Here is an 18047-nt window from a genome sequence, read left to right on the forward strand (position 1 = left end):
CTTTAGTCACAGTGATATACCCTCTTTGAAGTTTTTATTTTATTTTACTTATTTATTTAACTAAATTAATTAATTAATTAATTTTTTTGCAGTTTATTCCTCAGGGACAGAATGAGGGGGTGGAGGAGGCCCTTGGTTCGTTCCCAAGCAGCTTTCAGGGCTTTTCATTTACTATTTCCTGGACTCTCATAACATCCTTGAAATCCTCCCCAAGCATTACTTTAGCTATAAAACTTTCTTAACCCTTCAGGCACGGCTCCCTAGGCCCCACGCCAAGCCTGTCAGCCCACCCTGGTGGCCAGGTTGCTGAACTTCCCACTCTGATCGCTGACTCCTCTGAGCTTCATTGTTTATCCTCTGGAATGATGATTCCATGTCTCCTGTCTGTGAGTCTCATCTTCTCTCCTGGAAGCTGAGGCCTGTGGCTTATACCCGTGTTATATAGGAGGCAATCCATAGGTGGACACTCACCGGGCTAGCCAGTCACTGGCCCCAGCCCAGCCTTTGTTCTCTGGTCATCAATGGAGGACTATCTACTCCTCCATTGAATTCTCAGAACATTGCCTCTTTTCCCATCCACCTGTCAGTCTGGAGGACATTTTACTCACGGCTAGCCCCTCCAGTGTTGCTGGAGCTGGGGACAGAAAAGATTCTGAAACCAAGAAAATCTCATCGGAGAGAAAGGGTGAAATTTCTGGGCTAACTGGATTTCTGATATTCATGCTTTGCTAGGCTGATGCATGGTCTTCCAGAAGATACCCACATTCTAATACTGGACTTTTTATTTTAACAAATGGTTGCTCCAATGCTTTTCCAAATGATGGGAGTAAATTCTCTTTATGTTACTGTGCCATATGAAAAGTATGTGCCTTCCACATAAGCTGAAATTAATTTCATTTTCTAGAGAAGAAACTATAACTTACCACAATTTACTTTTTCAATGCAAGGAACATAAAGCCCTTAGGCCTGAGTTGGGAAACTTTGGCTTTAGTCCTGACATTGCCATTTAACTAGTTGTACAATATCGGGCAAGTGACTTAATCTCTGTAGACCTCATTATTCTCAACTTTAAGATGAATGACTTAAAGTCTCTAAAAATCCTTATTTATAAGGTATTGAAAAACATCTTTCATGGTTCTAAAAATTAATGTGATCAAAATAAGTCTTTAGAACATTTTGAAGGCAGTATTGCCATCTAGTGGCTTTTCATAAAATTGCCATTAAAAGCAAAACTAAATGTTCCCAAAGCTATGTGTATTGGTATTAATGGGGGAGGAAGAGAGGTATTATTACCTCTTCCTACTTGCCCAAGGACTAGGTGAGATTATATTCAGGATAAAATTACCTCCTTGACGCTGGTCTTTACTTGTGTTCTTGTCTTTTCACTCAAGCTAGAATTGTAATTACTTTAAAGACGGGACTGTCTTTTAAACTTTTGTATTTTATATGCCCTGAAACATAAAATACATTCCTAGTAACTGTTTCATTGATTTTGATCTGGATAAAGGTCATCCTGATTTGGCGGACGCTGCTGGTATAGATTAGTGCAGAGGGCTTTGGGAATTATCTAGGTCACACAGAGGATCTTCTAGGAGACCCTGGGCAATATTGGAATCTTGGAATATAAAGATCACTCAGAACATGAATAACAATAAAGAAGGTGACTAAACAAGGACTGGAAATCTCATTTAGATCACTGTTAACTGTAAGATCAAGGTTAAATTGTATTTCCTTTGGCCCTAATGGAGTAGATTACATTTCGAGGGTATAAAATGGGAAAGGCAATTCAATTCTTTAGGGTACTGTGACCCCTCCTCATATAGGGGGAATCTCATTAATTCCCGTAATGCTGAAAGCTTACAAATCTGAATTTCAAGCCGTGATCTTTTTTCTGATCTCTAAACCTGTGTGTTTACTGGACCCCTCTGGATGATCCAGGTACCTTAAATTTAAAACATACTGTTACAAACCCTATCTTCACATTTCCCAGAAAAACGCCTATTCCTTTTCCTTTATTCCCCACTTTAGTTAAAGGCATCCAGTCACACACATATATAGATATGTCTCACATAGACCATTGCAAATAAAATTTAATTGATTTTCTTGCCTTTGATCTTTCTCCCTAACAGTCTTTTCCCTTGGCATTCTGACCAACTACCATCCCCTGCCCCCTGGATAATAGTAATGTTGAACTATTTGCAGTTCAGTAAACAAGCTGAGCTCTTGACTACCTTGTGAATCTGTATAAGTTGTTTCCTTTTGTATGAAATTATACTTCGAGTTACCTCCATCTGACAGGTTTGTGTTTTTCCTTCAATGTGCAGTTGGCAATACTTCCTTCGAAATCTGCCTTGAATCCCACAGGCTACACTAGGCACATCTTCGTTTATCTTCTCTTCAGAGAAAAGTATTCATTATTTTATGTAGTACTTGGAGTATATTATTATAATTTATATTGCTTCCAGAACTTTAAGGCTCTGTCTAAATAGCTACAACCATAGTCAGTTGGTTCTTTGGTCCAAGCATCTGTTAGTGCTTACTTAGTACAGTGCCTAGCTCAGAGTTTCAGTCAGTATTTGTTTATAAAGAAAGGAACAAACTTAACTAGCATTTGTGCATGGTGCTTTATTTTATATAGTTCCCCTTCACAAGAATTATTTTAAGAGAAAGCAATCCTCTGAGATGGGTAGTGTCGATATCATTATTCTTATGCACATTTTAAAGATAAACTGAAATTTAGAAAACTTAAGTGTATTTCCAAGATCACACAGTTAGTAAGTGGCAGAGCTAAGTAAGAATTAAACTTGGATCTTTTGTCAGAAAAGCTGTTTACTTTCATTATACTGGAGTAGTACCCTGTTAAGACTCTGGATCTAACCCGGGCTACCTAAAAGTATCTTCCAGGTGGAGAGCTTTAGGGGCCTCTAAAGTCAGCTTTGGAGATACCATTAGGCTGATGGCAAATAGTCTTTTGTGGCAAATCATCTGCTCAATTTCACGGTCGGTGTTATCTTGTCCTTCAAATATTGTATTTTATTTGTGCCAAATGATGTATGCTCATTTAGTCTTCAGCAGGTTAGCAAGTATGTGATGCTTTCATTTCTGAATCTCCCTTAAAGCTTCTTGAATATCTAATAAAAGGTCTTACAAATGAGAAATATTTTGATACCATCAAATATTTAAAATTAATTGAGATTTCACATGAAAGTTTTATTAATAAAAGTCTAATGACTTTACGTTTTAATATTTTGTTAGCCACATTAAGGTGATGGTTTTTAAAAAAGATGAAGGAAGTGGGGTTTTTTTAGGTGTTACGTCCCAAACTATTCCCAAGAAATAGTTTCTGCTTTCTTTTCAAAAATTGCCAATGAGATTTACGGATGACGATATATAGTAGAAATTGCAATTCAGAATGTTAAACGTTGAGACCATTATTTCTGGATCATTACAAAGTTTAGTTTCTAGACATCCAAGAATAGCAGTTTATTGGCATTTCGTTTCGTTTTTCTCATCTAATGGCAGAGGGATTTTGTGTGTGTGTGTATGCTAGGTTATGGATGTTGTTGCTTGGAATTTAACTTTAATTATGGGAATAAATTGGAGTGGTTCATTTTCTTTCTCCCCCAGCTGCATAACATTCCACTGTATAGTTGTACTAAATAGGTTTCGCTTTTTAAAGTGTATTAATTTATTCTGTAACCTAAGAACCTGACCATATGTTTTTCAGTCCTGTTTCTTTTTCAGTAGGAGTGAATTTGTTTTTTGTGAAAACATTGAGTAGCCATCTCTCAAGAATGTAATTTTTTAAAAATCCATAAGAAAAAAATAAAGCATCGTGCATGTGGTGTCACATCGGTTTGCATTTTCTCTTTGTGATCTAAACAGGACCATTGTTAGAATGTTGGCAATGGGTAGCCAAACCTGGCAGACCAAGTTTGAAATGTTCATTCTGGGGATTCTGGATTTTCATTTATATGTTAAATTTTAGATGGTGTGTTTTCATATTACAATAATAGTACTTTAATTTTCTGGGCTTTAAATGTCCTTGTAAAAAGTGCCTTTTCCTTTTGTCTTTACGTTTGTAAAGACAGCATCCTAATCGTGACATGGAATGTTTTCTTGATAATACTGTGAACAGTTATTAATTGGGTGATTCAAAACTGGCTTTAGTCTCTGCTGACTCCACCCACATTGGAATTTGCTCATATGATTAAGGGCCTTTTGTCTGCAAACTTTCTTGAAGCTTACTTCTTTCTCATTCAACACTAAGGTGGAAAGTGAGGTATGGCACCTAGTTTGCAAAATTTTGGAATAAATCACCAAAAGTATTTTCTTGACTTGGAAACAATCATTTTCATTGTCTCTTGTGAATGTTAACTTCTAAAAGTTTATTAAAGACTAGCTTAATAAAAATCTTATTTAAATTGTTTATTAAAAACATTTAAAGCATAATTATAGCACCACTGTCTTCTTGAAAGTTTTCTTGCTGGCTCTGCTCTCTCCCTGGCTTTATCTCCTTGCTCTCAAAAATGAGCATTTGCTCAGTCTTCTCAGGGAACCGGTGGTTCTGTGTGATTGGAGCAAGAACCAAGTAATAAAGAATTCTGTAAGCCTTTTATGGATATTCTCTAGAAGGCAACAATGTGAGTTAAAAGTGTAACACATTGACATTTTATTTTATACTATCACTTTGACTACACTTCAGAAAATGGACTGACCTTGTAAGTCTGGGAGCAGGGGCAATCAGGAAATGGTTGCAGTAAACCTAGGTAGTATGATTACGGCTAAAACTGCGGAATGGACTTAGGTGTTGGGAAGATGGAGATGAATTATATCTAAGATGTAGAATTGTTAGAACTTCATGGTTGAATGTATTGTTAGCCTCCATTCCTATTATAAAATTTCTGTTTAAGCAACTGGATAAATGGTTTATTACTTAGGATAAGGTAAATTGCTATAACAAAGAGAACCTCAAAATTTAGTAGCTTAAAGAATAAGAAGTTTATATATATTTCTCATTTCATAATTTGAGTGTTTTTGTTTACCTTGGTGTATAATTAAGAATATTTAACCATATCATTAGAACAAGTGGTGATTCTACTTCATACAGTCATTCAAGGATACCGGTGGGAAGACCTGCCATCTTTGTCACATGCCTTCCAAGGCTGTCACCATCTCTGTCAGCCCAAAGCTAGAAAAGAGGGAGGAGTGTTATGAGCCAGACAAGAAATGGCGCCAATCACATATGTTCATGTTCTATTGTGAGAATTTGGTCATGTGACCACACCTAACTGCAGTGAGGATGGGAAATGTAGTGTAGGTGGGCAACTACTATCGAAGAAAGGAAGAACAGATTTTAGAAGACAGCAGGCAATCTCTGCCATAAACAGTAATGCTGTTTGTGGAGGCAGGAAGCAGGTTTACGCCGAAAGATAATAAATTTCTTTTTGGATGTGTTAAGATACAGGTACATAAAGGACTTCTAAGTTTGCATGTATAATATGAACAGACAAATGATTGTAAGATGACATCAATTGAAAAAAATTACTTTTGTTTCTGTGTAACAATGTTATGATACAGAAATTTAAAAGTTATTGTTCTTGGAAAATATCAAAAGGAGGAAAGTGGGAGTGAAAATCGGAAGGAAGAGGGAAAGGACATGAGAACAAGGATTGTGTTTATTGTTATGTAGTTATGGCATTAAGTCAATCAATTAAAAATATTAAGTGCTTACTCTCTGCCAAACACTGACCTAGGTAATACCTGTGGTTTAGGTATTAGAGATACAGCTATGAAAGATAGACCAATTCCATTGTCTCATTTACATGGTGATGAGAAAAAGTAGACAGTGAACCTGGTTAGGTATTATCCTTCTACATGATTCTTTTTTCATTTCTTAGAAGGTTTTTAAACAAAGTTAGCAACTCTAATTTGTAAATTTTAACTGGGATTATCCAGAACCCCCAAATACTTGAAGGGCCTCGGATTTCGCTCTGAGCATCTACTCTGCGTTTTATCTATCTAGACCAGATAGGAGGCTGAGTCACCTGCTGTCCTGGGAATACACCCGTAAGGCAGTGCTGGGTTCTTGGGGGAATACAGTACTGTTTGTCAGGCCCTAAGGTAGGGAAGACCATAGCCATATTTCATCTCTCCTTATCGCCTCAATCGTTTGAATTCCTGGGATGTCTAAGGGCAAAGTGATGGAATCTGTCACTGAACAGATCTCTGATCTCTGATCAGAGTCTCTGATCTCTGCTCTTGATATTTCAGTGACCGTAAAGAAAAATGGCAGGATGGTACTTTGTTTTATTGAAATTATTTCTCAGCCTTTACTTAGTTCTTATTTTTATTCTGACAGAAACTAAGCATTTGGAAATATTTTGAAAAGCTATTAATTTGATACTGTAAAAGTTAAAAAAATTAGTCTAATTTTAACTGCTAGAGATGACTATATTCTAAATGTTGCCTGAAACTTAATACATAGTATATAAAGTAATCTTATTTAAGTACTCCTTTTTCAGTAGAATTTAGTAACCTTAATTTGTGTAATTTCTCCACATAATTCAACATGCTTTTTAAAAATACATATTTCGAAACCTTTTTTAAACATAAAAGGATTTAAAAATTAACTATTTACAAATAGATTTGTGTTAATTTAAACATTTTCTTGAGACTAAATATATAGTTGCACTTTAGTAACAAGATCATAGGTTTCATATGCTTATAGACCCTTGAAATGTTTTAGAAAACTAGTCATCATAATTTCACAAACTTTCTCCTCCCCCCCCGCTAGCTAATTCATGTGTGTCACCTCAAGTTGCAGGACCATGCACACTAAGGCATTGATGTGGGCTTTGTGTGTGGGGTTCATAATAAAGATGGTCTCTGGGCTCTTTTGACTTTTTGGGAAGATAGAAAACAAAATAGAGTGTTCAATACAGTGGTAAGTATGATACAAATTTAAGGATGTGCAAATAAATCTATTGTAAATAGAGATTATACTTTATGGAGATGAGTCTTTCACTATGTCTTGAAGAAGGTATAGAATTGAATAAAAAATAAGGAATTTCAAATTTAAAAGGAGTTAAGCATAAAGAGATGAACATATTTTTAAAAGCTAATTAAGTCCAGTTTAATTAGAATAGCTAGAGTTTAAAAGATCTTACTATATGAAGATAAATGATGCCGGTAAACAAACAAAATCACTTTAATATTATTAGAAAATTCTAATCCTAATTTGCTGTTGAAAATATACATCTTATACTATCCTCCTTATTTCCACAGTTTATACCAAGGTCCCTTACCCTTTTTTCCTTGAGTTTGGCACACTGTTAACTGTAGTTCTATCTGTGGTAATGCTGTGATGTCCAGAGTTTAAATTATTTGGAGAACTTTGGCTGGGTGGGGGCAGAGCACATAGGCCGCTGAGCTCTTACGCTAACTGGATTTTCAGACCTACAATTGGCAAGAGGAAATTGTTTTATAAATAAGTTACGTGCGCCTTTTCCTTCTTCCCCAAACTATTCCAGATCTAAGCCAAAATAAGTGAATGTCTTGGAATACAGCCTTCCTGGGGAATTTCCTATGACATGGCCTTTGCGTCCATATTATTTGGAGGATATCCAGAAAGAGAGGTTTAGCATTTAAAGACATAAATCATCACTCTGAACTATGTAATCCTAACCACAGATCAGTTGAAGAACCACCTCTCACTTCTTAGTGAATCAGCTAGAACATGATCATTCTCTGAAGATTGAAAACACTTTGCCAGAGAATTTATACTGTGGTGGTCCACCTAGTCCCTAATACAACTCCCTAGATAATCTCTTCTGTTGATGAATAAAGAGGTAACCATGTGTGTATGTCCTCTCTGTTAGTTAGACGGTGACAAAGGAAACATCTGGTAAAGTAACATACCTATTGCTAGTGGTTCTTTGCATCATGGACCTCAACTACTACGATCTGCATTTCTGTACTTACTATTCACATACTAAAATGGGTTGAAATCATAGATTACAAAAGATAAGCCCAGTTGAAAACTTGTTAGTTGGTTCCAGTTTGAACTATATCTTGCTACACGTTAGTAGTTTGTCAGAATTGGTCAAAATCAACTCCCTTTAAAAGTTATGGAAAGCTGAACAGTTGAGTTGATTAAAAAGACCTTTCTTTGACCAGATTACAGTTAAAACCAGCCAACTGCTTTTTTTATAGTATATTAAGGGAATTTTTTTCAGTCAATCACATTGCTCTCAGATTTATTTTATGACCACATACTTGCTGTCATAGCATGTCTGTATTTGGTAGGCATATGAAAGTGGTTTTAGTTAGGGTTGGAGGAATGCTTTGATTAGCCAAAATAATATTTCCTAAGAGACTCTCTCTTATTCTGACAGATACTAACTCCAAAGTTGGTTTTGTTTTTTCAGTCGGCCATATACTAACAAGGTCATCACTTTATGGTACCGTCCACCTGAATTGCTGTTGGGAGAAGAACGATATACACCAGCTATTGATGTATGGAGCTGTGGGTAAGATAGGGTTATTGACTGGTTTAATTTACTTGAAACTTCTGTTAGTAAAGTAAAATATCCTTTGGTAATGGTGGATATTTTTTTTTTTTTTTTCATTAGATGTATCCTTGGTGAACTCTTCACTAAAAAACCTATATTTCAAGCAAATCAGGAACTTGCACAACTGGAATTAATAAGGTAAGCTCATGATTGTAATATTTGCTGGGTGGGGATTATTATACTCTTACAGGAACTTTTAAATCTTTTAGACTGTTTTCAGGAAGAGAACAGCATGGGTCAGACTAATGATTGCTGAATGCAGAAGAAACTGGAGTGCAGGCACTTTGATACTTGATTTAGTAAAATTAAGGATATTAAAGGGCTTGAGGCTGAAAAGATAAGGCTGGAAAGGAGTGAATATCAGAGAGAATGAATGGTAGATAATTTTTTGTTAAGTATGACAGGATGGAAGAATGAATGTTTTGGGATATTGTAAAGAAATAACGTTTATATACATCTATGCGTACATATTTATGTGTATCTATATATATGTGTACACAGCAAAGTATATGCATATATCCACTAGCATAGGTCTTCATTATTTAGAGCCCATTGTTGGACTTAGGTTGTAAGTCACCTTTCTCTTCATCTACTATTTTAAAACAAATTTCTTTTTTTAAAAAAAGAGCTTTGGTTTTCATGTGTAATAATGTTAATTTGCAACTTGTAAGATTTGCATGACTGTTTCAAAATATGGTTGAAAACTTTTAGAAAAAATATTACTATGAGGGACAGATAACCAATACACTATGAATTTTCTCTTCAACAGACTTATTGTATTAATAGATATTTTCCATTCCTTCTGTAAATAGTACTAGCTTAATAACATGGCAAGCTGAATGTCTGCAGCTAGTAGGCTACCACTCTTAGTAAGACTATATAATTATCCCACCAGTTGAAGGGTATGATGACCAAGAGGTAGTTGTTTCCAGTTTTTTATGCCAACTTTTTATTGTATGTTTGTCATTAATTAAATATAGACAGATGCAATGCTTTACAAAGACAACAAAGTTGCTGTCAAATTAATTAGGGATGGACAAGTAACTATAAGTTAGAAAGAAAATGTAAAAGACTTTATACTCAGATTGCTTTTAAATCCTTGATGATATGTTATGGGTATTGTTTGTGCAAGAAAGCTAATGCAGAATCCCATCCAGTGACTCCTCTGTTCAAAGAGAAGGCCTTGGCTCTCTGTCAGAAGATTGAAGAGTAAATGTACATTTATAAATTTTCAGTTAAAATAAAATATTTGCATTATGTATCTGTGTATCCTTTTTTTAAGTGACTACCTTTAACCTATTTTTTCACTTAACCATTTGTCCTTATTGTATCAGATACTAGGGCATCTATTAATGTTAGCATTTATTTAGTTTATATATGATGCTAACATTACTCTAAGACTTTCACCTGAATTGGCCTCAGTAAAGCTTCATAACAACTCTATGTCTTCTTTTTAAAGTTAAGAAAACTGAACCTTACAGAGGTAAAGAATTTGTCCAGAGTCAAAACACTATCATGGTGGTAAAACTGAAATTTAAATGTAGACAGTTTACTTTAGCATCTTTAGCCAATTCTCAGTACTAGGAAATAAAACTTTCTGGAACTTTTTACAAAATCAATGACATAAACACCAAATTGACAAAGACAACATGAAACATTTCTACAGAGTGTTACTCCAAAAATTCTAAAGACGATTAGCCAGTAGTGTCCAGCTTTTCATTAGAAAATTAACTTGTATAGTCAAGTAGATTTTACCCCAATAATACAAGGATGTTTCAATTTAAGAAGTCTATTGTTGTAATTCATCATTTTAATAGAAATAAAATAATATGTTTGTCTTGGTAGGTGTTCAATAGGCACTTGCTAGAAAATATAAACTGCTCATTAAGGAAGTGTAGAGGGATGATTCTTTAACATTGATAAAAATATATATCACAAGCTGATAACCTGAATAATTATTGGTAAATTATTAGAAATAAAGACAAGAATGAAAAAACGTTGTCTTGTATCATTATTTAAGAGTATTTTAGAAGTACTAACCAGGTATCTGGTAGGGTTAGAAAAGGGATCCAATAAGAGGTAATTAGTGGAAAGATGAAGGCAGTATTGTCATACATTGCATATATACAAGGGAATCACCTGAAATGTCTTAAATAAAAAGTTTGGTAAAATGACGTGTGTTAAGAAAATTGTGTGTGTGCATGCACTAGAAAGCAATAGCTTAAAACAAAAATAATACAAGCAATAGCTTAAAACAAAAGCAATAGCTTAAAACAAAATAAAAGCAATAGCTTAAAACAAAAGCAATAGCTTAAAACAAAATAAAAACCAACAATGACCAGTTAGAAACATAGTGGGTGGGAAAGATGCTTTTTAAAAAACCACTACCATATATACCCCAGGAATATTGAAAACTGTAATGTCCCACTTAAAATTGTAAAGATTTAAATAACTAATGGTGAGGCATATCTTGTTTTTTGGCTAGGAAGCCTTAATTATTTTTAAAGATTATCCTGTATCATTATAGTTCTATAGATTGATTTTAATGTTCATTTGGCGGGATAAAAATGAAAATAATGAGGAAAATCTTAAAAAGGAGGAAATTTTGGCATATCATATGTTAAAACAAAATTATAGTCACTAAAACCATTTTGTACTGGCACAAGATATGTAGATAAACCAGTGGAATTATATGGGAAGTCCAGAAATAAAGCAAGCTTATATGGACCTTAGAATATAACACAGAGGACATTTCAAGTTGGGGATTAATTGAACGGTGTTTGTTGATTGCTGGTTGTGTGCCAGTTACTAGGTTCTCAGGATACAACAGAGGGTCAAGGCGGTATATCCTCAGTGCCTGGTAACTGGCACCCAGCTTTTTCTACTTTCTGGTTGGGGTGACAGGCAAAACAAATAAATTAATAAAATATGTCGTGTTTTCCCGAAAATAAGACCTAGCCAGACAATCAGCTCTAATGCATCTTATAGTAAAATAAGACTGGGTCTTATATAATTCATATAATATAGGCCCGGGTCTTATATTAATTTTTGCTCCAAAAGACGCATTAGAGCTCATTGTCCGGCTACGTCTTATTTTTGGGGAAACAGTATAAGTGTGAGGGGATAGAAAGTGTTAGGAGGTAGTGTTGTAGATAGAGTCACGGAATGTCTGCCCCACAAAGTATCATTTGAGCAGAGATCTGAAAGAAGTGAGGGAACAGCAAAGTAATGAAAATCCTGAGGCACAAATATATTTGAGTTATTTTATGAGCATGTCAAGTCAGTAACTGAACCATATGGCAAAAGAAAGAAAGCTCAGTCGATCCACTTAGTGTACAGTTATTAAAAAGGAAATGGTAGATCTGGAGATACTGACTTGGAAAAAAGCAACGTAGTTACAAGACCAATTTTCCAGAAGGCTATGTTCGATTTGATCCCATTTAAGTAAATCAAATTGAATACCTCAAGAGTCTGGAATTGTTCATCTCAACATGGACATTTGAGAGGGCTAAGGAAGGTTATATATTTCAAATTGTTTTTGTGTTGTTGGTAAGATAGCACATATTTATTAAACAGAAAAAGATGCTTCAGCTTTGATTCTGTAGCATTAATTATTTTGAAAACATGAGAAATAAAGGAAGTTTCTGATAAAAGAAACAAGTCTCCCTGATTTGAAGGAGGCAGCAGAGTATATTGAAAGGGGTGGGCTTTGGATTCTCTCAGACCTCGGTTCTAATGACCGCTCAGCTACTTCCTGCTCTTGTGACTAAGTTTTTTTTTTCCCCACAAGTAAAACAGGACTAATAGTATGTTGAGGGTTGTAAGAATGAAATAAATGTAAGTTTCCTAATATATACTTCTCCCCCTCATCTTATTTGTAGTGCTGCTGGGATATTGGATATTTCTCCCATCTAAAGTCTCAGGAATGATGAGGTCTAGAGTTTGTATTGTACAATTATGTGCAAACTGATCAAGGGTAGGATTACTAATCAGAATCTGTCTTAAAGCGGTTTATATTACTACACTGGTCAAGTTATTTGTATTTTGCTTTGTTCCAGAAAGTATCTTAGGCAGATTATAAAAGTTTTGCTATGGAAGTAACATGGATTAAAAAGTGATGGCTAAAGAGAGTGAAAAATTAAAGGTGAGGACAAATTGGATGAATGAAGGCAAAAATAATTTTACACAGTCACCACTTTTAACTATAAACCTTCCTTATGAAATAAAAGACACAATAATGGAGGAAATTAAAAGCGGATTGGAATAAAAAGAATCCTGCTTCTCTCTATCCAGCCTTCCTTTACTTCCCCTGTTACCCCCCTCTTCCCAAAAGCCTCAGCCTGGATGGTCATACAGGTGAAATTTTAAAAACTTTAAAGGCATCGGCTTTGGTTGTTCCAGAGTATATGAAAAGAAGGAAAGTGCCTATATTTTTAAAAATGAAGCATGTATACCTTCATAAATCAATGGCATAAAAAATTCTGTAGACTTGTGCTTCTTAATTGTTTTGGCCTCAGGACTTCTTTACCCTCTTAGAAATTATGAAACATCTCAGGCGCTTTTGTTTGTGTTATTTGTCTCTATTGATATGTACCACATTAGAAATTAAAACAAATTTAAAATATTCATTTTAAAATGTTAAAAATAACATCTTTAATTGTAAGAAGTCAATATTTTCCAAATAGAAATAAATGTTGGTTAAATGAATAGCATTATTTTACATTTTTAGAAATCTTTTAATATTTGGCTTAATAAAGTACATCTGGGATCCTCACATCTGTGGTATGCCTGCTGTTCTCAATAGTCTTTTCAGATAATTGTGCATATTTTTTTTTGAAACTGCACTAAATAAGTGGTAATTTTCTACAGGTTAGTTGTAATGTGCAGTCTTGAACCATATGAAAGAATATTTTGTACTCTAATATACTGAAATCCACTGGTCTCTCTTGCACTCTTGAATGGATATTTTACAACTGTGATGATTTTGTAACATGTATTGAACATTTGGAAAACACTGTGTCACTGAATTGAGCAGATCTTCCAAATATAACATTTCATCATATTTTTGTTATCACCACTCATCAGAAAAGCCTTTAGGTATTAGTTGTGAAGCTGTCAATTTCGTGGTGTAGAGAATAAGTTTTTTAGTATTCTAATTTTCTTCTGAATGCTCAAATTGTGTAATTGACAGCTGTCTTCCTCGGAGTTGTCTTTCATGGAGTAACAACCTAACTTTGTTCCTTTTCGAGAAATTGGCTGTTAGATACCCGGGTCTGAATTACCATAGTTTGTTAGTTCTTCTCACAGGTAAAAATGTTGATCCATGAGAAAAGCAGTTACTTTAGCTTGCAACTCATATAATTGCACAGGTGCTTTTCAAGATAGCTGTCAGACTTTGTTGTGCAGCAGAACTGCTTTGTTGAGTATTTTATACTTCAGCACTGAGAATATTAAAAAGATGTATATACTCAAGCGTTAGGGTTTAATAACATTAATAATTTTGACTGCTTCATTAAGTGTATTCTTAAGTGAAACTGGCTTCCTCCCTGCCCTGAGGTTGTGTGGTCGTGATGGGAACTTAACTGCTCTTGGTTTGGTGCCACTGCCTTGACTCATGCGAGGGAGCTGGTAGGTGTGCCCACATTGGCTTTGCATCATGAGGGCAAAGTCAGCACATGGAAAAAGGCAAATCATGTCTCCATAATGCCTTTAAATGTCCAGACCCTTCTAGGGGGTTCCCGGGGTCTTTGGACTATTTGTGAGGACTGCTGGATACCAATCTCACATGATTATTGATGCAAAACAACAGCATTATACTACAATAAGAGTAGTTTTAATAGGACCAGTTGTATTCCTCATTTGAATGTAAGGATGAATAAACATTAGGAAATCTCAATATAATTCACTACATTAGTGGCCCAGGGAAGAAAATGCAGATAATGATTATAGTAATAGGGTTTCTAAAAATCAAACTGATAAAACTAAAGTATCTTTTAAAAATTTATAAGGCACAAAAATAAAACCCCTAGTAAAAAGAAATAAATGAATGTCTCCTTCACAGGATTTATTTGTGATTTGTGTCTGTAAATATTTTTAAGTATTGTGCTTGTCAAACCAAAGTCGTCATCCTTCCTAGTGGTAAACAATGAAAGTACTCCCATTAAAATCAGAAACCCCAATATTGTGTTGCATCATTACCATTCTGACATTGTTTAGGAAAAGTAAAAGAGAAAACCTATTAAAAAAAATACAGGATCTAATTGAAGGAATGTATATAAAAATGAAGGAAATATAAAAATTGAATATTTCTGGGATAGAAATAGTAAGTTGTGTAAAGACAGCAATTCTTTCTAAATCTATAAATTCAGAGCAGCAGTTGAATCCCAGGAGGATTCTCCTACTTTTGGAGTGTGACAGTATTGATTCTACATTTCATCTGCAAGGAAATTCTGAGAGTAGTAATTAGAGGAATGAGTAGACCAAGGAATTTGTCCTGTCAACCTTAAGAAAAGTATAAAGCTACCATACGGTATTGACACCAGAATAGATAAATCAGTAGATCAGAATACATTTGCAAAATAGACCTTAAATATTTGGGGTTTTGGCATATAAGTCATTTTAAGAAATCTTCAGTAACTGGGTTTGGGATAGCTGGTTGGCCATCAGGCACAGATTTTGCTACTATGCTGTTATCATCAATTACTGTGCTTCCGTGTTTCTACCGTGTTTCCCTAAAAATAGGACCCAGCCGGACAATCGGCTCTAATGTGTGTTTTGGAGCAAAAATTAATGTAAGACTCGGTCTTATTTTACTATAATATAAGACTGGGTCTAATATAATTTGATATGATATGATATATAAACTGGGTATAATATAATACCAGGTCTTATATTAATTTTTGCTCCAAAAGATGCATTAGAGCTGATTGTCCAGCTAGGTCTTATTTTCGGAGAAACAGGGTAGTAATTTTCCCTGCCTCAGTATAAATAGTCCATCCTGCATGCTGCTACCAATTAGATAACTTCAGTACTCAAATGTCTTCCCACAACACATACAATAAAATAATTTAAACTCTTTAGCTAAGAAACTGATTTTTATTATAAGACTATTAATGGACCAGACGCTAGCTCATTTAGTTTCACAGCTTTGAAGTAAAATTAATCTCCATTTTACAAAAGAAGAGACAGATTCTTATGCAATGCAATTTGACCAATATCACACAGACAGGATTCTGTTCTAAACGTTGTTTTTGGAGTTTGTCTTTATTGTACAGTTGGCCCTTGAACAACATGGGGTGGGGCAGCAATCCCCTGTGCATTGGAGCATCTGAGTATAACTTCTGCCCCCGCTGCCCCCTAGAACTTCACTACTAAGAGCCTGCCGTTGACCAGAAGCTTCACGTATAACAGAAACAGTCAATTAACGCAGATTTTGTATATCACATGTATTATACATGGTATTCTTAGAATAATGTAAGCTAGAAAAAAGAAAATGTTACTAAGGAAATCATAAGGAAGAGAAAATACATTTATAGTATTTATTGGAAAAAATCCACATGTAGGTGGACCTGTGCAGTTCCAACCTGTGTTGTTCAAGGGTCAACTATATTTAGGCAAACTGCTTCTTAAACTGTATCGTGTGGCCCTGTCTATGCTTCCAGCTAAACCTGCCTGAGCCCTAAATTCCTCCTATACAGATTTCCTCACTCCTCCTCCCAAAAGTGTGTACGTGGCTACTGCCATGCCTTTGCCTGTGTACTTACTTCTCTTACTTCCTTCCCCACTTGTCTATTGTTTGAGGGACATGATTCCCAAACTGTAATTTAGTGAGAGAAATGTACATGTAAACAACTAAAATACAAAGTAGGATGAAATAGTGTCAAGAGAAACAAGTATCATGCAAAGAGTGACCATTCTGAGTAGTATTGGGGGTACAGAAAACTTCTATGCATAGGTTACTTTTGATCTGAATCTTGAGAAATGACAAGAATTCAGCCAGGTAGAATCTACGGAGAAGGAATATGAGCATAGCTATGGACTTGTGGGGAGAGATGAATTGGGAGATGAGACTAGGAAGGTAATTTGGGACCAGATCATACTAGAAAGCCATGCTCCCAAGCTTGGCCTTCTTTCCTAAGAGAGCCACTATGTTTTTCAGGAGGTTCTGAAAATTGGCTTGTAAGAAACAAGAGATTGGGAATGTACAAAGAAGAAGATCTTATATCTTTTAAAAAGCTTGGGCGTAGGAAAATCCTAAACTACAGTAGTCCCTCCCTTATCTGAGATTTCAATTTCAGTTAACCGCAGTCAACTGCGGTCTGAAAATATTAAATGGAACATTCCAGAAAAACCATAAGTTTTAAATTGCATGTTGTGCTGAATAGTGTGATGAAATCTTATATCGTCCCACCTGGGACATGAATCATCCCTTTGTCCAGCGTGTCCATGCTATATAAGGGTGAATCCAGTCCAATAAGATAACTTTGAGAAAGATAGACCATACATTTTATTAAAGAATATTGTTATAATTGTTCTGTTTCACTATCAGTTATTGTTGTTAATCTCTTACTGTGCCTAATTTATAAATTAAACTTTACAGTACATAGAGAACAACATAGCAGATGTATGGTTGGGTACTGTCTGTGGTTTCAGGCATCCACTGAGGGTCTTGGAACCTACCCCTGCAGGTAGGGGAATTACTGTATATTGAAACAAATAACACAATTTGAGTGACGTAAAGCTTAAAAAACGTGAGAGGTCGTCTCGTCTCGTAATAAGTACATGTTTCTGAGGTAGCATTCTAAAGCTCAGCTAAAGAATATCTGGCAACTTTAGTTTTCATGCTTATTTACATTGGTGCATGCATTTATATGTACGTATGAAATATTTTTACTTTTAGTCAGTGATACATGGACCTTTTCTTTTAACATTTGAAGACCAGTTGACAATTTTATATACAATGTACATTTATCCTTGAGATTCAGTATACTCAAGCATATTTAACCAATTTTTTATCTACATATTACCAACGTCAGTTAGTATTTAACTGTTTACCAGCTGGAGTTACCAATTTGTTACAGCATTCTACAAATTATCAAACAAGGGCTTACTAATTGATACAAAAATAATGAGTGTTTTCAAGATGTAGATAAGTAGAGAGTAAAACAGTTAAAATTTTCCTATACCTTGAAATCAGTGGCACAAATTTGAAGAACTTGTTTGTTTCAGGGATGTTACTTTCAGGGTCCTTCTGCTGATGGGATTCAGCAGTCTTTACAATATACTTACCTTCCTGATGGTAGGATATCTGTTTCTGCTATTATTGCTAATTTTATTATATCCATGAGAAGAGGTAATGACAAGTACCTATAAAAACAGAGAAAGACATATGTTAAACTCGAGTTAATTTATTGGCATAAAATTCTCCATTTTGGTTCAGAATATGTTCAGTATATTTTGAGTGTTATTTGTGCT

The 18047-nt window shown here is 34.9% G+C and overlaps 2 protein-coding genes across 6 annotated transcripts in view; one reads left to right on the top strand and one right to left on the bottom strand.

Moving 5' to 3' along the window:
* CDK13 (cyclin dependent kinase 13) overlaps window positions 1–18047 on the top strand; it is a 102484-nt gene that overhangs the window by 68760 nt on the left and 15677 nt on the right. For all 4 annotated transcript variants that reach the window (XM_019710219.3, XM_019710222.3, XM_019710221.3 and 1 more), the window contains exons 8-9: window positions 8430–8531; window positions 8634–8711. In XM_019710219.3, coding sequence (XP_019565778.2) covers window positions 8430–8531; window positions 8634–8711 — 180 coding nt within the window. The remainder of the gene's footprint in view (window positions 1–8429; window positions 8532–8633; window positions 8712–18047) is intronic.
* Window positions 1–18047, bottom strand: part of MPLKIP (M-phase specific PLK1 interacting protein) — a 74756-nt gene that overhangs the window by 1725 nt on the left and 54984 nt on the right. For both annotated transcript variants that reach the window (XR_016021098.1, XM_088797849.1), the window contains exon 2: window positions 17862–17939. Coding sequence is in view for 1 of the 2 variants with exons in the window: in XM_088797849.1 (XP_088653975.1) it covers window positions 17862–17939 (78 nt within the window). In the remaining variant the exon portion in view is untranslated. The remainder of the gene's footprint in view (window positions 1–17861; window positions 17940–18047) is intronic.

This window comes from Rhinolophus sinicus, chromosome 4 (genome assembly GCF_057876585.1).
Source record: "Rhinolophus sinicus isolate RSI-liver-muscle chromosome 4, RSI-T2T, whole genome shotgun sequence".
Taxonomy (NCBI): domain Eukaryota; kingdom Metazoa; phylum Chordata; class Mammalia; order Chiroptera; family Rhinolophidae; genus Rhinolophus; species Rhinolophus sinicus.